We start from the raw sequence: 26,548 nt of genomic DNA, 5'->3' as shown, positions 1-26,548 counted from the left end.
CACATTGTCAGTTAATAATTCCTGAATTCCTGATCATTAATCTTTTTAAAATTTGTCTTTTGATTTTTTATATACTTAAGTCACCCTGTCTATGTCTGAATATGTTATTGAAAAGAATGGAGGTTTTTCAGCACACCAAAGTGCTTCTACCTCTTTATAGATACTGCTTTTAACTTAAAATCGTTTAAGCTAAGTAACATAAAGTGGTATATACTAATCTTTAAATGTAGTAAAACTTTATGCCTCTAAATGGTATACATATAAATAGCTCTCCTCTGTGAGGCCCATTGAGAACCAGAACATAAGCAAAGCTGCTGCTTCAAATGATAAGTTACCGAGGCCAGGTGCTTTACCATCACTTTAAACATGCTTCTTAGACCCTTGATTAATCTGGTTTCAGCCCTTGACAGAAGTGAGGGAAGAGGCTGGTAAAAAAAATAGGCAAGTTAATAGCAACAAGAGGTGACAGCAGTGGAGGAAAAAAAAATCTTAAAAACTAAGAAAACATGGCACTTCTGAACGTTTTAGATACTCCTGCTATCTAGTAGCTATCTAGGTAGCTACTTCTACCCTTCTTATTCCAAGGGCCAGCAGTGTTTCTATCAGCTGCGAGCTTATTAGAAAGTCAGAACTTGAGGCCGGGCGTGGTGGTTCATGCCTATAATCCCAGCGCTTTAGGAGGCCGAGGTAAGCAAATCACTTGAGGTCAGGAATTCCAGACCACCCTGGTCAACATAGTGAAACCCCTGTCCCTAATAAAAGTTTAAAAAAATTAGCTAGGCATGCTGGCACACGTCTGTAATCCCAGCTACTTGGGAGGCTGAGGCAGGAGAATCGCTTGAATTTGGGAGGCGGAGGCTGCAGTGAGCCAAGATTGTGCCACTGCGCTCCAGCCTGGGTAACAGAGGGAGACTCCATCAACAACAACAACAACAAAAAATCAGAACCTCAGACGCCACCCCAGACCTACTGATTTTTTTGTTTGTTTGTTTTTTGTTTTTGTTTTTGTTTTTGAGACGGAGTCTCACTCTGTAGCCCAGGCTGGAGTGCAGTGGCCGGATCTCGGCTCACTGCAAGCTCCGCCTCCCGGGTTCACGCCATTCTCCTGCCTCAGCCTCCCGAGTAGCTGGGATTACAGGCCCCCGCCACCACACCCGGATACTTTTTTTTGTATTTTTTCAGTAGAGACGGGGTTTCACCGTATTAGCCAGGATGGTCTCGATCTCCTGATCTCGTGATCTGCCCGCCTCGGCCTCCCAAAGTGCTGGGATTACAGGCGTGAGCCACCGAGCCTGGCCGACCTACTGAATTTTAACAAGATCCTGAGGCGATTACATGACCAGTTAAGTATGGGGAGCACAATCGACATGTATTACAGTGATGACTGAATCAGCAAGAAATAGTCAAGTTTAGTTAAATTAACTTAATTCAAAGTAAATTAGACTGTTCAAAGTAAATTAAGTTGGGGAATAGTAAAACTAATAACAGCTTCTTACTGCACACCTACTCTGGGCTCGGAAAAACTTATGGGATCATTCAAAGGAACAAATTATATTACTCCTTTTGTTGAAATTTGCCAGAGACCTCTCATCCCACTGAGAGGGAAATCTAAATCCCCTCCTATGATCTGGTCTTGCCTGCAATATCATCATCGCCATCTCTCCTCTTCCCCTCTCCACATTTCTCTGCCCTTTTAACAAACAGGAAAATGGATATGGCTATGCCTTTTCCCCCTATAATTCTAGACAAATGATGTATTAAAAAAACTGCAGTAGTCAAGTGTAGATTTTTAAATGTAAGATTGCTTGTAAGTCAGGTGTAAGTGTTATTTTTAACCTTCAGAGGTTTAAATGGTATTTCTTTCCCTTCTTACTAACATAGAACTAACTACATCTTAATATATGGTGCATGAAGGAGACTACAAAATTTTCAGAGTTAATCTAGAATTCATTTTTTCTTTGTAATTGTGTTTCTAGATATTTAAGTATTTGTCACACGATCAGTGTTTAATGTTCACTATTTTATTCTTCTACTATTAAACAAATCCAAACAAACTAAAAAAAAAAAAAAAGTGTTTCTCTGAAAGTAATCAGATTACCTGAGGTCAGGAGTTTGAGACCAGCCTGGCCAACACTGTGAAATCTCATCTCTAACTAAAAATACAAAAATTAGCCGGGTGTGGTGGCACACGCCTGTAATCCCAGCCACTTGGGAGGACGAGGCAGGAGAATCCCTTGAACCCAGGAAGTGGAGGTTGCAGTGAGCTGAGATTGTGTCACTGCACTCCAGCCTGGACAACAGAGCAACTCTGTCTCAAAAACAAACAAACAAACCAAAAAACTTAGTACTAAAAGGAAGCTTTTAGTTAGTCCACGTACTTCACAGAGGTTCTGAGACAGAAATGATGAGGTGATTTGCTCAAGATCACACAGTAAGTATTTCAGAGCCATGGCCTCCTCTGAACTTTTAGCTGAGGTCCATGGACTTCCCCAAGAGTGCACAGATGGGTTTAAACCTAGGATCTGATATTGTCTGCACAATTGTGTAGATGGGCATCTTTGGGGCTTTGATAACTTACATTAGATTCCCAAAGGGCCATGCGATTTTCCCAAAGCTTGAGTTATAAGTTACTTAAATGCCACAGATTTATATCTAAAATGATACATGGACTTGCTAAATTATTCTAAGATACCATATCTCTATACTTAAGTTAAATGGCATGACATTCTGAGGTAGAAATTTAATGAACCTTAACATTCAAATATATTATGTTGTTTACAGTAAGTGGCTTCCAAACATTTAGTTCATGGTATAAATTAGAGATTAGAATACCATGTGATAATTAAATTACAAAGACACATTAAGATTCTTATACTTACCCAAATCATTAGTAAACTCATTGGATTCTTCTCCAAAAATATGTTTTTCCAAGCCTGGAAACTGAATGATTCAGAATATGATGAAAAATAAAACAAAAACCCATATACATGTTCAATTCTGAACAGATTTCAATGTTATATTTCAAATTAAATAGCACAATCAGAACTGAAATTCCAAAATTTCCAATTCTAGAAACCAATCCAAGTATAATAAAACGAAGTCAGCTTGGCTCAGTGCTTAATTTTCTAATATTTTTCTGCCCTTTTGCCCCTCTAGAAAGTCAAAATCATGGTAGATGCTTGGTTCCCTTATGACCTGTTTAGTTTGCAAAAGTACTTCTAGAAACTTCATCCTTCTACTTAAGAGCCATAGAATTCGAATATTTACAAAGGACATGTTTTAACTCTTGCTCTTAAACAGCATCCTAGTAGCTTATACAAGGTAATTTTGTTGATCAAGTATCTAAAAGCATGACTTGAGACTGGATAGAAGGAGTTAGAGGATAACATTCAATTTTGTTTTCATTTCCAGGCGTTTGTTTCCCTACTCTCAGATGTATCATCATTCAGGCTAGGAAGGGGATATGAAAAAAAAGAAAGATTTTATTGACCAATAATTTAAGCATCAATATATAGAGTGAATAAATGGAGTCAAGTAAGGATCTTCTGTCATCTCTGTATGATCACGAAGCTTTCTGATACATTTTGCTTCTAATCCTTTCTGTAGTAAAGATAATTTTTCTCAAAATGTGTGCTAAAATTTGATACACATGATGTTCTCAGGGAACAAAAGCAAGGACATGCTTCAAATATTTGAACTCGGTCATTTGCAGATGACAAATAGCTTTAATAATGCCCACAACCACTTAGTATTCATATTATTTTGTGGAACAGTACAAATCAACAAGGGCTGGCAACCAGCCCATTCATCAAGGGCTGACACTCAGTCTCCCAAGCCTGCTTAAAGACCGGTTCTGAGACTACAAGACAAAAGGCTCATGAAATAAAGATATTTTATACAGCTAAAATGGAATATCATTTATTTTAGCTCATGAACAAATAACCACCTGAACTTTTTATAATGCTTTGAGGCAAATATTAGCCCATAAAAATTAATGTTGATACATTTTTAATCCAGTTGCTCAACCATCCCTTGCACCCAACTATATTGATAAGTAAAAAACAAAAATAAATTTGCTTCATTTAGTTTATTGGAGTCAGATTTCATATGACATGAAAAAGTATAGTTTGTAGAGATTTCATGATGGCATTTAGTCTCTTCACCTGTGGTCAAGATTTCACTTAAACGATTCTAAATGGTTCTCAATATTTTGAAAATTTCATAGAAATTATTCCAATATTTTATAATGCTTTCTGCCATAAAGTTCTATTCTCCCAAATGTAATGGTTACATTATCATATAAAAGGCAATATAATATTGCAAAGAATGCAGACTCTGGAGTCAGTCTTCCTGTGTTCAAAAACTGGTCCTACCATTTACTTGCTGTGTAACCTTAGGCAAGTTACTTAACCTCTCTGTGCCTCCCTTCTTTCACCCATTACATTGTAACAGTAGTTCTTACTTCATCAAATTGTTATAAGAGCTAAATAAGTTAATATATTTAAAGACTTTAGAATAGTGGCTGGCACATAGCGTTTATAAGTGCTGCTAGTATTATTATTTCTATTTATTAACACAGTTTCTTTCTTTAGTCAGCTCCAGAAAGTTAGAGTCGCAATCATTGTTATATTAACATATTAACATGTTTATATGTTTATAACAAAGAACAATATTTTTCTACTAGAATAAAGGAGACTTTAAGTCTCCAGGTACAATCTCATAACTGAAGCAACCATTATATAAATGATGAGAGCCACAATGTAGAACTTAATATATCAAGTTAAAAAAAAAACAAAACCCGGTTACAAAGCAGAGCGCTGTCATTTCTGTTGCAATACATTGTATGGGTCATGTACACACATACACACAGAAGGAAAATGTTATAATATTTAGCAAAGCACAGCTGTGGTTTTCTCCAGTGGTGGGACTAAAAGGGTTCTTATTTTTGCTTATTTTCCAGAAAATATGTATTATTTATTAAAAAGAAATTCATTAGTAAATGAAAGGTTCTATACTGAAGTGTATATTTCTAGGTATTATAATTGTGATTTTTATTTTCTTATTTGATTTTCTGTATTTTAAAGATTTCCTGCAATGAACATTTTATCAATATTGTAATCATGACAAGGAGGAAAAAAATCCAGGATGTTTACCTGAATTCAAGGTGCTAGTACAATGATAGAGGTGAGGTGTAAAAGGCATGCTATTTTATGATGGGGAAAGCCACAGATGCAACTATTTTGCAATTACCTTGGCTGTGACCTTTCTCACCTTGTTCTCCATATTCTGTTTTATAACTTCCTGTACCAGTACATCAGCCAGCGTCTTGAAGTCAACTGCAAACTTCTTGTTCTTTTCTTCCTCTTTCTTTTCTTCAATCAACAGCTGGAAGAGGGCCTCCTGCTGCCTGCATGCCCGGGCAATGTTAGCAGCCTTCTCAGAGACACAGAGCAGTTCCCGGAGGATATCTGACATTTCTGAACCTTGCTTTTCAGTTGCAGCTGCTGGTGGAATTGGCACCCACCCTCTGGGCCGTCAGCTGGAAAAATACAAGAATGTGAAAGAGAAAGCAGTTCAGAGAGTGATGTCAGGGTGCCTCTGGCACTACCAACAACCCATCTGGCAGTCAACCTGGTCAGCCTGGTGAACAGCTAGTCTATATCATCTTCACATCCTCAGTGTGGAAGACTCTAGATATAATCTAAAATTTGCAGCTTATTGTTTTAAATCTTGAAAAGAAATTTACACTCTCAAAGATATACCAAAAATTAAATTCTCAGTGACAGAAAAATCTTTGAATGAAAATCTAAATTCCTAGAGAGACAGGCAGATGGACACACAAGCCCAATGCTAAAGGCAAGCCAAATTCTTGTAATGACCTTAGAATGATCACATAGGCTTAGCAGCAGTATTGAAGTAGTGCTTTCTTTCACCCTGTGGGAAGAAGGGAGAAGAAATGGATGAGGACTTACGCTGTCAGTTCCAGGGCAACTTTCTTTCTTTTTTTTTTTTTTTTTTTTGAGACGGAGTCTTGCTCTGTCACCCAGGCTGGAGTGCAGTGGCGCGACCTCGGCTCACTGCAAGCTCCACCTCCGGGGTTCACGCCATTCTCCTGCCTCCGCCTCCCCAGCAGCTGAGACCACAGGTGCCTGCCACCACACTGGGCTAATTCTTTGTATTTTTAGTAGAGATGGGGTTTCACCGTGTTATCCAGGATAACTTTCTTTTTCTTTTTTTCTTTTTTGAGATGGAGTCTGGCTCTGTCGCCCAGGCTGGAGTGCAGCGGTGCAATCTCGGCTCAGTCCAAGCTCCACCTCTCAGGTTCACACCATTCTCATCCTCAGCCTCCCAAGTAGCTGGGACTACAGGTGCCCACCACCACACCCAGCTAATTTTTTTGTATTTTTAGTAGAGATGGGGTTTCACCGTGTTAGCCAGGATGGTCTCGATCTCCTGACCTCATGATCCGCCTGCCTGGGCTTCCCAAAGTGCTGGGATTACAGGCGTGAGCCACCATGCCTGGCCTGTCCAGGGCAACTTTCTAAAGTAGTAAGTACCAGACCAGCTAGCACCTTTTTTGTTGTTTTTGAGACAGGGTCTCACTCTGTCACCCAGGCTGGAGTGCAATGGTGTGAACACAGCTCATTGCAGCCTTGACCTCCCGGGCTCAAGTCATTTTCCCACCTCAGCCTCCTGAGTAGCTAGGACTACAGGTGCATGCCACCACGCCAGGCTAATTTTTGTATTTTTTGTGGAGATGGAGTTTTACCATGCTGGCCAGGCTAATCTCAAACTCTTGGGCTCAAGTGATCCTCCTACCTCAGCCTCCCAAAGTGCTGGGACTACAGGTATAAGCCACTGCGCCCAGCCTCAGATCAGCAAGCACTGTGTGTCCTGCAAGACCCTGAGGTCATTCTTCTGCTAGTAGCACGAGCCATCTCATTGCCAACTCCCTCACATGCCGTTAAAAAAAGGCCCACTATCTATGCTGCTCCTTTACCCAGTAAAAGGTTGAATAATGAGGTGAAACATGCAACTTGTTGACACTTGAAAAGTTCTGGCTTCTAGGAGTGTTGTGCTATCAGACCTTGATTATATCTGTTAGGGATTTCTTGCAATTAGGAGAGAAACAGTTCTCATTTTTAATAGCAGCTACCTCTTACTGAAAAAGCTTGAAAAATTCCTATCTCATGAGAATTACTGTGAGTATTATCAACCCTGTTTTACAGTTAAGCTGAAGCATAGCAAGGTTAAGTAACTTCAGGGTTACGGAAGGCTAAACTGCAAGGCTTGGCATTGCTCCTACACACAAGCCCAGGCTCTTTATTATCATAATACAGTTTCGTTCATTAAAAGAAATTCCCTTAATAGGCCAGGTATGGTGGCTTATGCCTGTAATCCCAGCATTTTGGAAGGCCAAGGCAGGTGGATCACTTGAGATCAGGAGTTCAAGACCAGCCTGGCTAACATGGTGAAACCCCGTCTCTACTAAAAATATAAAAATTAGCCAGGACTGGGCACAGTGGCTTACGCCTATAATCCCAGCACTTTGGGAGGCTGAGGTGGGTGGATCACCTGAGGTCAGGAATTCAAAACCAGCCTGGCCAACATGGTGAATCTCTACTAAAAAAAAATACAAAAATTAGCCGGACATGGTGGCCCACACCTGTAGTCTCAGCTACTAGGGAGGCTGAGGAAGAGAATCGCTTGAACCTGGGAGGTGGAGGTTGCATTGAGCCGAGATTGCACCACTGCACTCCAGCCTGGGTGACTGAGCAAGACTCTGTCTCAAAAAAAAAAAAAAAAAAAAAAAAAAAAAAAAAAAAATTCCCTTAATGGACTCTGGGAGGCTGAGAATTAGTACAACTCTGAAGATGTGGATGCAATGGGAGTAAGATGTAATTTGTAATAGTCTTAAACAATTTTGCTAAAAAATATGTTCTCTCCTTAAGATTATAGGTCAACCACTATGAGAAAATATGTCCAGTCTCAGTAGTAATAAAAATAAAAGGGCACAAAAGCAATGAGATATCCTCTTTCACTATTGCATATGTTTTAAAGTTTACATTCCCTCTTGGAGATGTGGTGAAACAGGTGCTGATGCTCTGCTAATAGGCATGCAAACAAGTTAGGTTTCCAGAGGGCAATCTGACAAAAATGTGTCAAGATCCCTATAGATGTCACTGCCTTTAGTCAGTAACTCCAGTTTTTCCTCAATTTGTGTTAAGGCAATCAGGGTTGAGTTAAAATATTTCTGCACAAGGAGGATTAATATTACAACAATTTGAAAATAATCTTAAATATTGGTAAAACAAAATAATATACAGTCGGTAAAATCATGTTTTTGAAGAATATTTAATAATATGGAAATATGCCAATGCACTAATGTTAAGTGGAAAAACTACCTATGACCATATATAATTTGAGAGTATGTTATCCATTTGTATTTATACACATACACAGAGAGAAAGAGCTTGAAAGGAAGATTAGTAGGTGATGTTTTAATGGTAGTTATGACTGAGTAATGGAATTATGGATGATTTTTTAATTATGCTTTTCTATAATTTTCAAATACAGTAAATATACAATGCTTTTATAATAATAAATTACATTTTTTAAGTGTTTTGGGGCAATTAAGTATGAAGGTCTAAGAATCTCTCAGCTCCTCGAGGCAAATGTCTAAATAAAACGAGACTGTGGTAATAATGCAAAAAGCTTTCAGGTGATAGAAAGGATCTAGTGAAAACTCAAACAAAAGCACCTGCCCGCCTAAATGCCTTTTATTTCAGGAATGAATGCTTTGTAGGAACACTTACTTTAGTTGACTTGAATCTAAACATTAGGAAAAACAGCTGCATTAATAAAGCTGAAGCACGTTGCCTTAGAAATAATTGATGGTATATATGACATATATATGCCACAAATTATAAGTTACATATAATATACAATCACAAATATACATACATATCTCAGTATAATACATGGCCACAAAAGCATACATTCAGTAACCTTAATTTTTATTTCTTAGTAAATGTTCTGTGGTTACAAGGCAGAAGAATCAATGAATCAACAGTATCAATATAGCTTTTTATCAGCAGCATGAAGATCTCAAGGAGTCCAATTTGAAAGCTTTCAAGATACACAATATCCGCAGTGTTTATTTTATTCAAGTGTTAAAATCAATTTTTTTTTTCTTAAAAGAAACTGTATTAACTACACTGTTGAATAACCAAGAAACACTCCTTATAACACCCTAAGAACACTCAGGCAAGCTACTCACCCTGGCTACAAGCTCCAAAAATCACCACCACTCCCTTCTCTCACGCAGAAAGCTTGTCAATTTAACCCTGGTGAGTTTCAGCACAAGTGCAGCAGTAATCTGGAGTTTGCCCTCTTTGGGCCCAACCTTTATTTCCTCAATAATGACCACTCTCACCTGACCTGAGCAGCTGCTGCTTAGCCAGCACAGCAACTTGACCAATGGGAAAGAACTACTGGCTATTCACTGCAGCCCTGTAATGAACAGGTCTACAGATTTTAGGAATTCCTCATAACACAATAATCAGGTTTTTCAGTTCCAAGGTTATCCCAGAGTTCGCTCTTCGTTTTGGCCCTAGGCAACACTGTCATATTTTGTCAAGTTCCAGGTTGAACTGCCCAGTTTCAGATTGAAACCACTTTCTCCAGCTAAGCTAATGAACCCAGCATTTGTTCAGGGCCTTTCTCCAAGGCCCTGGCTCTCCATATATTCTCAACTCAGTTCACACAGGCAGGCCACAAGCCTGAGGTGAGCATTGCACAATTCATCCTCACCTTGAATGGCTCAACTTGAAATAGTTTGTCTATGGAGAAACTGAAGGCTACATCTAATGCAGAATTTCTTCTTCCATTTTATCAATACATTTTATTAAAACTCGTGGAAATTATCTTTCAGATGATTTTTTAAATTTTTTATTTATTTTTTCAACTTTTATTCTAAGTTCAGGGGTACATGTGCAGGTTTGTCATATAGCTAAACCCATGTCATGGGGTTTGTTGTACAGATTATTTCATCACTAATGGGTACTGATAATAATGGGCTTGATACCTGAGTGATGAAGTAGATGATTTTTTTAAAAGTAAGTTTACATACTCATTATTCACCTAAGACCGTTTTATTTCAACATTATACTTTAAATAAAAATTATTATAGACTTATGATTAGTAAGTTATGGCATTTACCATAATTTAATAGCCTTGACTATAGAATTCTTTTTGATTAGTATTTCTCAATGGATGTTCTGAGAATTACCTGTATCAGAATTACCCAAGATGGCCTTCTAAAAAAACAGATTGCTGGACTCTACCCCAGCTTAGTGAATCAGAATCTCTGGAGACAAGACCTAGGAATCCATATTTTTGTCAGCATCCTGTATAACTCTAAACACTGAGATTTAATAGCTCCAGTTCTCCAGGTTGCTTATTTTTCTTTACCTCTACACTGGCAATTTTGGTGGCAGCTGGCACCTGCTGGCAGGTATCTTGGTGAAACAGTATAGGTACAATGGTTTTGCTATTTGTTATTCTTGTGCAAAGATAGGTTAAAATTGAAATAGCTAACATTTACTAGGTGCTTACTATATGCCAGGCATCCTTCTAGGCACCTTACATGTATTAACTCATTTAATTCTTATATAACCTTAGGAAGTAGGTACTGTTATCGCCATTTTACAGATGAAGAAACTGAGGCACAAGGAGATTGTTTCCTGAAAAATCACAGAGCTAGGAAGTTGTGGGACAAGATTCAAACCTAGGCAAGCTGGCAGAAGCCCACACTGTTGACCAGTATCTAGCCAATGAAATCTTTTCATCAGTTGTTAGCTATTAAAATAAGGGAAAATCGGTAATTGTTGGATAATAATCATAAATACATTAGTATTATAAGGTACATTATATAGCAAAAAAAAAAAAATACACACACACACCCCCCAGTTGATATCTGTCACTAGGTTTGATCATTATACGTCACTATTTGACTTCCCTTTTACTCCCAGAAAAACCTTTTCTCCAGCTGATCTTCAGCCTCTGTTAAGGACCCTTCTGGGTAGTAAAAGCTCATCTATTACATTCCACTGACATCTCCCTTAACTGTCATGGCATTGATGGCAGGGGAGATGCCCAATATCTAATTCTTCTGGTGTTAGTTTGTTAAGACTGGGTAGCTTAACAATAAAATCATACTTTCTCACAGTTCTGGGGGCTGGAAGTCCAAGAGCAAGGTGTCAGCAGGAATGGTTTCTCCTGAGGCTTTGCTCCTTGGCTCGCAGATGGCCCCTCTCACTGTGGCCTCACCTGGCCTTTCCACTGTAGGTGTTAATCTCTGGCATGTCTCCCTTTTCTTACAAAGACGCCAGTCAGACTGGATTAGGATCCACCTGTATGACCTCACATAAACTTTAAAAGTCCTGTCTGCAAGTACAGTCCCATTCTGAGGTACTAGGGGTTAGGGCTTCAACACGTGAATTTTGAAGGAACATAATTTAGCCCCTAACACCTCTCCTGAAAGAGAGGCCTTGGTTACCTTAGCAACCCAATCTATTAGCTGACACAATCTATTCCTTTGTCTTTTGTTTTCTGGCCAAAAGTGAAAATGGGATAGTGTTTTCTTCCCCATTTATGTGGTCAATAAGAAACATCTGTGAGGCAGTTGTTCTCACTAAGAGCTACTCACTTTAACAGCCAAGTAATTAATATTGCAGTGAGCACTGAATCTCTCATAAGCCTTGTCTTGTAACAATCCATTTCAAGTCACATTTCAGCAAAATAGGCTTAAAGAAGTTTCATTACTCCCATCTCAAACCAAATGTTTATATCTATATGTTTAACATAAAATTGTGTCACAATGTCAGACAGAATTAGGGTCTCTTTTGCTTTTGTAGGATTGTCTAGTCCAGTTGGAGAACTACTGAAGGAATTGAAGTATGTCAGAAGGAAAAAAGGTTGTTAAGACTTTTCTTGGAAACCCAAACCTCTCTACAAAGATAAATCTCGAATTTCTAGCCATTATCAGAACATCAGAGGTTTAAAAATCCTATCTGAATAATTTAGACATATTTCAGATGGGATAAACTATATAGCGGAAAACACACAGGCTTTGGAATCAGAAACACCTGGGTTCAAAACCTAACTCTGCCACTAACTAGCTGTGTGGCATCAAGTATTTTCTTACCCTCTCTGAGACGCTCTCTTCATCTTTAATATAAAGATTAATAGTTACTGTGCAGTGATGCTGTCAAGATCAAATAAGATACTTCTGGAAAAATATCACAGAGCACAGAGCTTTACACATGGCAGATAATAAATGATAGCTATGACTATGAAATACAACCTCACAGAAACCACAATCACATGTCTTAACTTGAGAAAGTAAGAGGTTGGCAAGTTTATATGGGTCACTGAAACCTTTTCTTGAAACTTACTACTCCATTAAATCCAAAGCCTGGGAACTACTTGTAATTCTCTGAGTAACCCAAATAAAGTTCCTTTATGTCGGTCAGATCTGATTGCTTCAGTTTCTGGGCATCTGGGTGGAAACTCGGGCTCCTAGAGGCTGAGACTACTCTGGCTTCATGGTAGACAATCTGTGATTGGCTTGGGAGAGCCATTTTTCTGTCAAGGGAGATATTTTGTAAGGATTATGGGGCCCAGAGTGCTCCTTCTCATGTGAAGAGCCTGGTTGTAGCAGAAGCTGGCTGTGCCCTTTTGTTGTCCACAGTGACAGAAGGGTGACGACATAGATAAGGGCCTGCCACAAAACAGAACTGCTCTCTAATCAATAGGCAAGGGAGTCAAAGCACTTCTGTTGACATTTCCCTCTTCGGCAGATAATTCAACACTTTACAGAGTCCACGTTTTTGCCCATTGCATATTGACTCCCCCCCACCCCCACGGTTCACATCCTGAATTCTGCCTCTCACTCATCTTCTGAGGAATGGCAATTTGAAGCTATTGTGTGGTGGCCCTGCCTGACCAGAGCTATTGCTGCTAGGGGAAAGGGCCAAGCTTCCATGAAATATCTGGTTGTTTTACAAGAAGGTGTTTCTCATGACCTTTTCCAAGGGGTACAGCTGTCCAGGAGTCTGTGTAGGTGGCCACATGATGGCAGTGGCCAAGGTTCTATACAGATCACACTGCTGTTGTAGGGGAAACATAGACTTCATCCACCTCTCCTTTGCTCTATACTTAAGGGCTGCCTTGGGGAGTAGTTTTAAAGATTGGAGGCTGTGCAGAAGGGACAGGGGAATGGAAGTGGGCCCACACTAAATATGGAGTGGGGCTCACTGTGTTGTGCCACTTGCTAATGGTAGCCTCCCCTGAGACTCCTGTGAGGCCAGAGGGAAACTGTACTACAAACTAGAAGCCATACTAGAGATTTGCAATACTGCCTTTTAGCTCATTGGAAACTAAATTATTTTCCCAGTGTATAAGCCTTGTTCAACTTTCAGATACTTGACTGTCAAACATTTCTCAGGATCCAATAAATATTACAGTTTGGGACTACCTGTACTTTCTGGGTCTTATATTTCATGTTGATCTGGGTGATGTTGCTGTCATTACCTCATGGGCTCTGATTAAGTTTAGCCTTTTAGTAGCTGATTTTGCACTATCCATTTGCTCTCCTGCTCTGGGAAGATTGTACATTTGCACATGCTGCTCCCTCTGGTTGACTTGCTCTTCTTCCTGCTTTTTCTACCTAATGCTCACTCACCTTCTCAGAATCAGTTCAAGGGCAAGAAGCTTGAATAGGCACTTCATAAAAGAGGATATCCAAATGGCCAATAAACATACAGAAACACAGTCTACCATATTAGTCATCAGGAAGATGCAACTTAAAATCTCAACAGGGTGCCACTATGTATCCAATGGAATAGCTAAAATAAAAAAGACTGAAAATTCAAGTTTCGCTAAGGGTATGGAGCAACAGAAACTCTTATGAACTGCTAGCATGAATGAAATTGGTATAATCATTTTGGAAAACTATTTGTAATTTGTTGACTATAAGTATAATGTATGATCCAGCAATTTAATTTACCTTGTAGATATTTACCCAACAAAATTCGTGCAGGTATGGATTAAAAGACACGTACCTGTGAGCAGCATTATTTGTAATAATCTAATATTGGTAATAACCCAAAGAACCATCAATAGTAAAATGGAATAAACTGCAGCATATTCATGTAGCGAAATGCTATACAGCAGTGAAAATGAATGAACTGTGACAATAGGCAACATGGACGCATCTCACAAAAACATGCTGTCAAGTGAAAGAAGTCAGGCACAAAAGATATATGGTTGTGCCATTTAATTTATTTAAAGCTCAAAAACAGGCAAAATGAACCTATAGTGTTGGAAGTCACAATGGTGGTGATCTTGGAGAAGAAGGCAGGGTTACTGATGGCGGCACTGGTAATGTTCTGGATATGAGTGATGGTTACATGGGTGGGTTGACTTTGTGTTAATTCATTAGGCTATCTGCTGAGATTCCTAATGTCTATGTGTATATTTCTAATTCAATAAAAAGGTTTGTTTTTAAAAAATGCGTGTGTAAAAGGAGGAGAATCATTTCAACTGTTGGCTCCTTCAGGAGACATTTCTGACTCCTCTTCCATCTTAGGCACCTAGGCCATGGGGGAATGGAGATGGGCCAAATCTATATCCCAGCTTTCCAACACTCAATTCATTGGTTTACTTGTCTATGCTCTGTTTGACAAGAGATTTAAATGCATATGGTGTCTTGGGACTCGTAGTGCGTAACTCAGAGGTGTTCAATAAATGTTGGCTGATGAATTTTCCCTTAACCTTGTAAATACAGAATTCATCCTTGTCACACTGTTTATTGTCCTTGTATTTTATCAGCATTAGGCACACAGGCCCATATTTGTATAAAAGTCTACATATATTCCATATTCATTTACAAGAACAAACCAAGGCTGTATTTGAGTAACTAGCAACTGAACCACATTTTTGGAGCACCAAATCAGAATCTAAAATTACGCCCTTTCACCTAGAGGTGACCTATCTTTAACAAGATTAATTTAATTAAATCACTCAAAATAGTAAGTTTAATTTGCTTTTGTAAGAAACGATATTAAACATGGAATATGTGAATCTTTTATTTAACCCTACCATTTCTCTCTTTCCTCCCTAACCTTCAAACTTCAATTCCACCTCAAATGATGATGACATACACATCACTCTAAGCTGGTCAGTCTACGCTTGCTCTATTGTGAGGCTACCAATGGACCACATTAGCCTACATTTTTGCTCACTGAAGCTGCTTAAAGCAATAGGCTACAAAGATGTCCCTTGTTCTCAAATGTTGTTCTGATAGCTTGTATATGGAAGCCTGTGCTAAAGCCGTGTTTCCCAAATCAGTTAAGATTAAGAATTAATTAAGACGCATTAAAAATAGAGACTTTTAGAAAGGGGAATGTCAGCTGATTTTTATCAATTTAAGGAAAGAGCAGGTGCAACAGTCAGCTCTACCCTCACTGGTTACTTAAGAACAGAACAGGGAGCCTTGTTCCACTAAGAGTCAACTTATATTGCCTTTTGGTAAAGTAAATTAAATGCTCGGAAAAAAACAGTTGATCTACATAATAAGTATTCTATAGTAACATACCAGTTGTATAAAGGATGAATTTCAGATACTTCTCAGAACTCATCTGAAAATTGTGAAAAAATATTCCATTTAGAAATACTTTAAAATTTGTCCGGGCATGGTGGCTCATGGCTGTAATCCCAGCACTTTGGGAGGCTGAGGCGGGTGGATCACCTGAGGTCAGGAGTTCAAGGCCAGCCTGGCCAACATGGCAAAATCCCATCTCTGCTAAAAATAGAAAAACTAGCCAGGCATGGTGGTGCATGCCTATAATCCCAACTACTCAGGAGGCTGAGGCAGGAGAAGCGTGTGAGCCTGGGAGGCGGAGGTTGCAGTGAACCAAGATCACACCACTGCACTCCTGCGTGACAAAGTGAACTCTGTCTCAAAAAAAAAAAAAGTTTGATAGTGACCTTATTTTTTAGACTCCCTTTTCCATAGTTGGAAGTATTTTCACCAAGGAGAAATTTTGTTCAGTTAGATATTTTTTCTATCTGCTGTGTTCCAACTACAGTATATGCTTAAGTTTTTGTATGCTAAGAGATGTTTCTAGAACCCTGGTGTCACAAATGAAACCTAAAATCAGATAGTATATAAATAGAAGCAGATTCAGTGTAACTATCCTAACTATCAGAAAGAATAATTTTTTTTTTTTTTTTTTTTTTGAGATGGGGTCTTGCTCTGTCCCCAGGCTGGAGTGCTGTGGCGCAATCTTGGCTCATTGCAAGCTCTGGTTCCTGGGTTCACACCATTCTCCTGCCTCAGCTTCCCAAGAAGCTGGGACTACAGGCACCCACCACTACGCCCAGCTAATTTTTTGTATTTTTTAGTAGAGACGGGGTTTCACCCTGTTAGCCAGGATGGTCTCAATCTCCTGACCTCGTGATCCACCTGCCTCGGCCTCCCAAAGTGCTGGGATTACAGGCGTGAGCCACCGTGCCTGGCCTGAAAGAATAAATTTTTTAAAAATACAAATTTGATGCATAATTCAAGGCAGAAAAAAAGACCAGATGTATGGTTTGTAGCAAGAATATTTTCCAATGGAATATTATTTATAGTTTTGATCATTGCTAATCAGAATCTAGAATCTTATTAATTTATTTTTATTTTTCAGACAGGGTTTCACTTCCATCACCCAGGCTAGAGTGCAATGGTATAATCTCGGCTCACTGCAACCTCTGCCTCCCAGGCTCAAGTGATTCTCCTACCTCAACCTCCCAAGTAGCTGGGACTGCAGGTGCATGACATCACACCTGGCTAATTTTTGTATTTTTAGTAGAAATGGTCTCGAACTCCTGACCTCAGGTGATCTGCCCACCTCGGCCTCCCAAGGTGCTGGGATTATAGGCGTGAACCACCACAGCTAGCCTTAATCTTCAATCTATTTTGAATGTAACATTTTTCATTAATTACGGAAGATTCCCAATTCAATTTATCTTTCCTTTAGAACTCATGCCATACTAATTGGAGGCACCAGCTCCTTTAACACTTACTATTTATTGTCTGGATGGGCCTGGATGGGCCTGGATGGGCCTGCAGGGTATGCGGTAGAAAGAGCCTTGCTTAGGACACAGGAGAGCTGGTTCTTAGGGTCTGTTTTGCCAATCAGGTATGTAAACTCGGCCACATGATATAAGCTCTGAAGGACTTGTTTTCCCCATTTTGTAAACATAAAAAAGGAAAAGAAAAGCAGGGGCAGAGAGGTTGGATTGGATGATTTCTATGGTCTGTTCCTGTTCAAAACTTCTCTGTTTTTTATATCTACTTTCCATATAAACGAGATTGGGAAATATTATTCAGCCATAAAAAGAAAGGAAATTCTGATACATGCTACAACATGGATGAACCTTGAAGACATTATGGTACGTGAATAAGCCAGACTGAAAAGGACAAATAGTCTATGATTCCACTTATATGAAGTACTCAGAATGTCAAATTCGTAGAGCCAGAAAGTAGGATGGTGGTTACCAGGGCTGGGAAGAGAGAGTAGAGTCATTGTTTAATGGGTGTAGAGTTTTTGTTTGGGATGATGAAAAAGTTCTGGATGTGAACACTGCTGATAGTTGCATAACAATGTGAATGTACTTAATGCCACTGAGTTGTAATTTGAAAATGGTTAAAATGGTAAATTTGATATTAGATATCTTTTACCACAATTTTTTTTAAAGAAAAATTATAGGTTCAAAGAAATGCACATTTCAAAAGCTTTTAATGTTTATCATCTACATAATAAAGGCATAATAAAGATTCGTTGACTTATATTTTTAAAAAACAAGTTGGGGTAGTGGTAGGAAAATTAGGTTTAAAGAAGGGCACTAGGCTATTTGTCTTTGATTTCATACAGCAACCACACCGGCGTTTTGTTTTGTTTTGTTTTTGAGATGGAGTCTCACTCTGTTGCCCAGGCTGGAGTGCAGTGGCATGATCTTGACTCACTGCAACCTGCGCCTTCCAGGTTCAGCGATTCTCCTGCCTTAGCCCCCCTGCTAGCTGGGATTACAGGCACGCGCTACCATGCCTGGCTAATTTTTGTATTTTTAGTAGAGACCAGGTGTCACCATATTGGCCAGGCTGGTCTCGAACTCCTGACCTCAGGTGATCCACCCGCCTTGGCCTCCCAAAGTGCTTGGATTACAGGCATGAGCCACTGCGCCCGGCCTCCATCCTCATTTTAAAAGTTGCTGATAATGAAAAATGATGGCATCAACTTATTATGCTTTCCTTAAGCAATATTAAAAGAACAATTTTCTTTGGTCACTTGAATTTAACCCCTTTGATATGAATTATCACTTTCATTTGCATTGAGCAAAGCCTACCATTGTCACTTTAGAGGAAAAGGGCAAGTTTAAACATCTATTGGTAAAGTTGGCAAATACTTAAATTAATTTAAACATGGATAATTAATTTAGTATATTTTAAATATTTAGTTGGTTAAAAATAAAAACAAATGAGCAAATAACACACACCCTCCATCCCCCCAATAAAAAGGAGAAAAAAAAAAAGGAATGTAAAGAGGAAGAAAGAAAAGGAAAATAAATTCTGACATTTTTCCATTGTGGTAACTCATCTTGTCAAATTATTTTATAGGTATTTAATATTCCGTTTCGTTAATTTTTTATATATAATTGACCAAGTTTCATGGCCAAGTAAATTTTTTTTTTCTTTTTTGAATGGGGTTGGGAGTCATTTTTTAAAAAGCTACAAATAAGGAGCCAGGTGTGGTGGCTCACACCTGTAATCCCAGCACTTTGGGAGGCCAAGGCGGGTGGATCAAGAGGTCAGGAGATCGAGACCATCCTGGCTAACACAGAGAAACCCCATCTCTACTAAAAATACAAAAAATTAGCCTGGCGTGGTAGCAGGCATCTGTAGTCCCAGCTACTTGGGAGCCTGAGGCAGGAGAATCGCTTGAACCCAGGAGGCAGAGGTTGCAGTGAGCCGAGATCGAACCACTGCACTCTAGCCTGGGTGACAGAGTGAGGCTCCATCTAAAAAAAAAAGAAAGAAAAAAAAAAAAAAAGAAAGCTACAAATAAGGTATTCAAATTTGCATGCCTGCCTTACCTGTATTTAATCAGGTACATGGAAAAGGTAACAAATCTCTAATATGAAAAAAATTAGGCTGGGTGTAGCAGCTCACACCTGTAATCCCAGCACTTTGGGAGGCTGAGGCAAAAGGATGTCATGAGCCCCCAGGAGTTTGAGACCAGCCTGGGCAACATAGTGGGACTCCATTTTTACAAAATTTTAAAAATTAGCTGGGATGGTGGCACGTGCCTGTAGTCCCAGATACTCGGGAGCCTGGAGTGGGAGGACTGCTTGAGCCTGAGAGGTAAAGGCTGCATGAGCCATGATCACACCACTGTACTCCAGCCTGGATGACAGAGTGTGACCATTTCTCAAGAAAAAAAGAAGAAAAAGAAAGAGAAATTATTAGGTACAATATTTTGCTGTGGATACTAGTTACAGTAATCTGCATTAGTCATCCATTAATAAAATGCTCTTATCACATTCCAGAACTTGAATTAATATTACATACCACATAAAAAAGACAAAAATATGTTTGCTAAATTTGATCAGCAGAAAGTTGACCAGAAAAAAATATAAAAATTTCAGATTTCCTAAATGAGTGGCATCATCATATTAATAAAATCATAGTTTCCATATTTGAACATTTCATGTACAGGAGTCTTAATAAGTTATATCAACTCTTCATTCCAACAATAGTCATTTCCCACCTGCATTTCCCAAACTCACCTTTTTTTGTTGTTGTTGACTACTTTAAAATTTTATCATTTTTGTCTATTTGAAATATCTCCTTTCTCTTAGAAATTCTAATCCAGGAAGTTTGAAGTTGCAATCTGGGAATCTTTTAAACCACTTTTATACTCTACCCACTCCCCCACTTGCCTACTACCCTGAGGAATTTTACAATCAGACAAGTTTGAGAAACAGTACGCAAAATCAATCACAGGAGATGGGAAACAGAACTTTTATTTTTTAAATTTTAACTTAATTTTTATTTTTTGAGATGAAGTCTCACTTTGTCGCTCAGGCTGGAGTGCAGTGGCATGATCTGGGCTCACCACAACCTCTGATTCCTGGGTTCCAGGGATCCTCCTGCCTCAGCCTCCTGAGTAGCTGGGACTACAGGTGCTTGCTACCACACCTGGCTAATTTTTGTATTTTTACTACAGACAGGGGCTTCACCATGTCAGCCTGGCTGGTCTCGAACTCCTAACCTCAAGTGATCCACCCACCTTGGCCTCCCAAAGTGCAGGGATAACAGGCGTGAGCCACCATGCCAGCCAGAGCCTTTATGTCTAAGCTCTCAGCCAAACAAACACATTAACATAGTTTTATTAACTTCATTACAAGATTCAAAGTATCTTAACAAGAACATTCATAAGGACTCACATCTGGAAAAAGTGCTTATATATACCATCCTCACCTTTAAAAAATGAAGATGACATTTGTTTTCATTGATCACTTTATATAACATAATTATCTTTTAAGCAATTTCTGTATAACATGAAATAGAATGAGACATTTTCTAATTGTTATTAGAGACAGAATTAAAAAGTAAAATAAATATATAATAACCTTTATAACTTCTGTCTCACAGGCCTTCTAAGTCAAACAAGAAATTATCTTTTCATTTTTTTCAGGACTATAACAAGTAAAGCTATAATTTAAATCTATAATAAAGTATATCATTTTAAAGGGCATTAGTGAAAGCTGCAATTTCCAGGCAAGTGGTGGTTTATTTCAAAAGCTTGAAAAGTGGTAGCTTATTCTACGCAAAAAGTACAGTGTAACTCTATGTATTTGACATAATTCTCTTCATGACTAAGAGCTAACTTCAAAAGTAGTATAAAAATCCACAAAAACTTAAAAATAAAGTAGGCTCTACATAAGAATGGAAACAAATGTCTGTATTGAAAAAACGAATTATTCCATTGCCTTTATGTTTTCACTTATGTTCTCTATTTTAAAAGGTAAGAATGAGCCGGGCGCGGTGGTTCACGCCTGTAATCCCAGCACTTTGGAAGGCCAAGGCGGGCGGATTACGAGATCAGGAGATCGAGACCATCCTGGCTAACACGGTGAAACCCCATCTTTAATAAAAATACAAAAAAAAAAAAAAAAAAAATCAGCCGGGCGTGGTGGTAGACGCCTGTAGTCCCAGCTACTCAGAGGCTGAGGCAGGAGAATGGCGTGAACCTGGGAGGCAGAGCTTGCAGTGAGCCAAGATCGCGCCACTGCACTCCAGCCTGGGCGACAGAGCGAGACTCCGTCTCAAAAAAAAAAAAAAAAAAAAAAGGTAAGAATGAGATCACTTAGCTAATACACCAGTCAAGAGTAGTTCAGTGGATTACTTTCATCCTTATACTATTATCAAGTTGAGCAGGGCTGATCCTTATCAACTTTTCTGGCTTCAAAGCTAGGAATCAGAGTAAAAGGGCTAAAAAATCTTTTACTCAACAGATGGGATCCACTTAAGTGGTCTGTCCATACTTTGAACCCACTGTTCTTTTGAAGTGAACACGATCATACAGTGGGCAAACTTCTGCTTATTCAACACTTTAAAAATAGCTTTAAAACGAGAAATCTCCAAAAAACACGCCGTGGTTTCTTATAAGTGTTTTTCATAGATGCACTAAAGTAAGCGTTTCCTTTCACACTCTGCGCCTAACCGTCTACATGATAGGGCCAAACCCAGGTTAAATATTTTTTTTCCAGCTACCACTCTGGACACACCAACTAATTATGCACGCCTCACAAAACCACCTTTCAAAATGCAGAGAGAATTAACAGCAAGGAAGTAAAGATTTTTCTAAATATAGTCCCATCATGTTTATTTTACACTCATCAAGTAGGTCACTGGAGGTAGCCGGCAGCTAGGGACACTCAGAAGCATCTCTCAAAGCCAAGGGTGAGACCAAGAGGCCACTGACAGCTGCGCCATCTACCTGTTGCAGCTGGGCCACTGCTCTGGACAACTGTCAGATCAGCTTCTTCGTCCTACAAATGCTAATGATTAGATTTTTTTAAATCGTTGTTTGCCACCCTTTCTTCCCGCCCCCCATCCCCTTCGGGCCGCTCCGGCAGGGCCAAGGGCGCCGCGGGACTCGCGAGCTCCTCTCTGCGCTGGCTGCAGCGGCGATGCCGGGCATGCCTGGCCCGGCCGGGCCGGGTCCAGGGCGGCCTCGCTGCCGGGGCAGGGACCTCGCAGGCCGGCGCGCAGAGGCGAGGAGCCCTCCCGGCGCCATCGACTCACCTACCAGCGGAGAGGCGACGGCGCGCGCGGCTCACCAGCCCGGGGCCCAGATCCGAGAAGGAGGGGCAGCGGCGCGGGGACCCGGTGGCGGGTGGCGTAAGGAGGAAAACGTATTACCTAAGCAGGGGATGCGGACAGAGCAGGAGGCAGCAGCCTTTCCCTCGAGAAACGGAAGCGGCGGGGGAGGAGAGCAGGAGGAGTGGGAGGAGGAGGCGCGGCCCGGGCGCGAGGTTAGGCTAGGGGTGCTGGGCTTGCGGCCGCACGCGCGGCCAGAGGACGAGGGCTGGAGAGGACGGCGGAGGTCAAGCGAGCGAAGGCGAAGCCCGGGCGACGCGCTGTCCCGCTCGGCTCGGCACCGGATCCGAGCTCTGCCTGAGCCAGGCCTCCGCCTCCGGCTTTCCCGCGGCACCGCAGCGTGGAAACGCGCGCTGCCGCCTCGGGGCTCCCCGGACGCGCGGGTCCCCCACGCCTGCCCGAGCCGGGCGTCCGCGACGTCACAAGTGGAGCGCGATGATTCAGAGGGAGGGCCAAGAAGGGAAGGGCTCTGGGGTTCGCTCGGCCACGGCTGCTGTTTCCTTGTCGCCGCCCACGAATTCACTTTTAAATCTTCCTCCTCCATTCATCTGTACTCTCATAGGGGACTGCGGGTTTGACAGATGGGTTGGCAACTGTGAAGATGGACTTCCTGCCAGTGGTATCCGGGTCCCACTGTTCTAATGGAAATGCCAGGTGTACTGGATGTTCCTCAAGCCACAGCAGTGTCTCTGGGCCTTACCGCTTAAGAAGTGGGCCTCGGGTCACCCGGACAGGAAGCGCATCAAGGGTGGGGAACTCATCTCTCTCCAGCCTTTGATGCTGTGATACTCAGTGTGCCTTAAGGATGGTTTGGGTTTTGAACCGTAAAGGGAGGTAGGAATGGGTGTTGGTGGGCGGGGTGGGGGTGGGGGAATAGAAACCTTAAAAAGGCAACACAAAGCTTTTAAGTAGAAGAGGCCAAGCAGTCTCGCCCAGAAGCTGATGTTTGTGAATGCACTGGGCCTTCTAAAGCGGCGCTTCGCACACCTTTTCACTTCTTGGCACAGGTAGGAAAGGATGATATTACAAGGCTCAAAATGGGGGTAAACAGAAGAGGCTGCTCCTGCAGAAGGCGAATGGGCCCTTGCACCTGGAGGACTGAGAAGACCCGTGCTGTGTCTGCATCCCTGTCATTCGTTTCATGGCATCCAGTTGGGAAGCTCTGCTTAAAGCTCTATCTGGCACGTTTTCTTAGCTATATTTTTCCACACTAGCTGAGACTGCCTCACTGAGTTGTCAACACTTGGTCCTCTTCAGCAGTGAGGAACCACCAAGACACGAGGCTGGGGCAGTACTCAACTTGGCAAACTCCAGGAAACGGTGCTTAAAACGTTTGGCTTCTTGAATGGAACTCATGGTACTGCTCCCAGCCTGCTCCTGGGGTCTCCAACTTGACACAGTTTCTCCCCGCATCCTCCCACCCTTCTCTGGCTTTCACTCCCTACCAAGTGGGCTGCTTCTACTTTCTTTCTCACATTCATTTCTTAGGTCTATTCTCAGAGCTGGTTAGGGTTACTGTTTAATTAGCCTCATAATCATATCTATGATGGCAAAATCAAGAAACAATTTAAACATGATTCTTAAAAGTAAGGAGATAAATACCAGAGACATAGACGGTGAAAGAATTTGCCTCTAGGAAGCAGGAATTTAAATTTGGGGAAGGCAGGGTGGAGCAAGGGATATGAATCTAGTACATTTTCTTTTTCTTTTTCTTTTTTTTTTTTTTTTGAGGTAGAGTGTCTGTTGCCCAGGCTGGAGTGCAGTGGCATGATCTTGGCTCACTGCAACCTCTGCCTCCTTGGTTCAAGCGATTCTCCCACCTCAGCCTCCCTACCAGGCGCCTGCCATGCCCAGCTAATTTTGTATTTTTAGTAGAGATGAGGTTTCACCATGTTGGCCAGGCTGGTCTCGAACTCCTGACCTCGGGGGATCCGCCCACCTCAGTCTTCCAAAGTGCTAGCCTTACAGGCCTGAGCCACTGCACCTGGCGGAATCTAGTCCATTTTCCATTTTGCTACCACACATCTGGAGGGTTTCTTGCTTGCTTAAAAGCTTTCATTGGCTCCCAATCTCTGATAATATCAAGAGCAAGTTCCTAAGCAACTCATTCAAGGTCAATCACTCCTCAATATTACACCTCATTTTACTACACCACATCTAGTTTCCTGAATATGCAAACAGATTTCATACATTTGCACCTTTATACATGTTATTGCTTTTGCCTGGGAGAACATTCTCTTGCTGCTATAATAATAGCTAATGACACTGTGCTAAGTGCTTTCTGTGATTTATAACTGTTGATTCTTACATCAACCCTATGGTAAATGTTACTGTTATCTCCATTTTATAAACAAGAAAACTAAGACTTAAAGAGTTTAAGAGATTTGCACAAATATATAGTATGTGGTGAGGCTAACTTTGAACCCAGCAATCTGACTCCAAGACTAATGTAATGTTACCTATTCATCCTTCTAAAACGTTTCCCAGACACTAAATTTGAACAGGATTAAAAGATTTAAATGTTTTTAAGTCTTAAAAGGGCAAGGAGAAAATACATGTGAATTGCTTTTAATCTCAAACTAAGCTTGAAACAAAGGCTGAAATTACAAAGGAAAAGTGACAAATCTGACTGTTGAACTTTTAACTTCTTTTATCTAAAAAACAAAAACAAAAAAAAACTCCATAGAATAAAATTTAAAAACAAGTAAAAATTATAAAAAATCTGCAATATACATGAAAGATAAGCGTAACATTCTTATTAAAGAGGACTTAGAAAGAAAAAGTATCCTCTTAAAAATGAGCAAAATGCAAATTCGTTATCAGGAGAGAAAATGTAAATGGCCAAACATTTTTAAGAGAAGTGAAAACTGAAAACGATAACGCACCATCAAATTGAGAATAAAATAATACTCAGAGCTAGTAATTTTGGCCAGTGACCCTTGGGGTAGGACGTGTAGCAACTGAAAAAAACTCAGGCATTACTGAGAAGGGTATAAATTGGCTCAACAATTCTGGAGAGCAATTTGACAGAATGTAGTGAAAGCCTCAAAAATGTTCACACACTTTGCCTCAAAAATTACATTCCTGGAAATTTATAATGCAAACATTTTCTATAAAAGGTCGGATGGCAAATACTTTGTGCTTTGAAGGCCACATCTGTCTCTGTTGCTTTTCTTCTGTGTGTATGTTTAAAAACTGCCCTCCCTCCCCCAGACCCTTGTTAGGCCGTTCTTGCATTCCTATAAAGAAATACCTGAGGCTGGTTAACTTAAATGAAAAGAGGTTTAACTGGCTCACGGTTCTGCAGGCTGTACAGGAAGCATAGTGGCATCCGCTTCTGGGGAGGCCTCAGGAAGCTTCCAATCATGCTGGAAGGTGATGGGGAGCAGGTGTCTCACATGGTGGGAGCAGGAGCAAGAAGGAGTTGGAGGGAGGGGGGAGGAGCCACATAAACAATGAGATCCCTGTGAGCTCAGAGTGAGAGCACACTTATCACCAAGGAGATGGCCCAAGCCATTCATGAGTGATCCGCCCCTATGATCCAAACACCTCCCACCAGGCTCCACCTCCAAAACTGGGGAGTCTATCTCAACATGAAATTTGAATGGGACATCCAAACTATATCACCCCCAAAATGTAAAATCTCATCACAGTACATTTGGTAATGGCCAAAAGAGAAACCAAACTAAATGTCTGAGAATAAAAATTAGTTACAACTAGATACATGGTGGCAAGTTTTTAAAAAGTGTTAAAATTTTAAAATGTTGGAGAATGGTATCTATTGCATAAAATAGTATTTATGATTTATTAAGTGGAAAATACAGTTTACAGAATAATATGGTGTGATCCCCAAAACAACATAATCATGTGTATATAAGTGCATAGAAAAAAATCTGGAAAGATACAAACATATTTATAGTGCTCTAGGGCAGGGGATGGAATTGTAGATATTTGTTTTTTGTTTTATGTATGTGTTTCCCATAATGAAATGTATTGTTTATATAATTAGCAAAAATATAAGAAACTTTGCTTGGGGGACAACAAAGCACCTCA

At 40.4% G+C, this 26,548-nt stretch overlaps 1 protein-coding gene across 7 annotated transcripts in view; it reads right to left on the bottom strand.

Moving 5' to 3' along the window:
* The window catches only part of INPP1 (inositol polyphosphate-1-phosphatase), a 28,615-nt gene extending 5,724 nt beyond the window's left edge, over positions 1-22,891 (bottom strand). The window contains exons 1-4 of one of the 7 annotated variants that reach the window (XM_045367410.2): positions 22,538-22,891; positions 5,880-5,934; positions 5,272-5,539; positions 2,880-2,940 (exon numbers count right to left, since the gene is read on the bottom strand). In XM_045367410.2, coding sequence (XP_045223345.2) covers positions 2,880-2,940; positions 5,272-5,475 — 265 coding nt within the window. In that variant the 5' untranslated portion in view covers positions 5,476-5,539; positions 5,880-5,934; positions 22,538-22,891. Of the gene's footprint in view, positions 1-2,879; positions 2,941-5,271; positions 5,540-5,879; positions 5,935-9,280; positions 9,382-22,420; positions 22,481-22,537 lie in introns of those variants that run through there. The other 6 variants (XM_065525778.1, XM_065525777.1, XM_045367409.2 and 3 more) reach the window with 6 other exon arrangements.
* Between the last annotated feature and the right edge of the window lie 3,657 nt (positions 22,892-26,548).

The sequence above is a fragment of the Macaca fascicularis genome, chromosome 12 (assembly GCF_037993035.2).
Source record: "Macaca fascicularis isolate 582-1 chromosome 12, T2T-MFA8v1.1".
Classification (NCBI taxonomy): domain Eukaryota; kingdom Metazoa; phylum Chordata; class Mammalia; order Primates; family Cercopithecidae; genus Macaca; species Macaca fascicularis.
The sequence above is the reverse complement of the archived record's forward strand: the minus strand, read 5'-3'. Positions and strand labels throughout refer to the sequence as shown.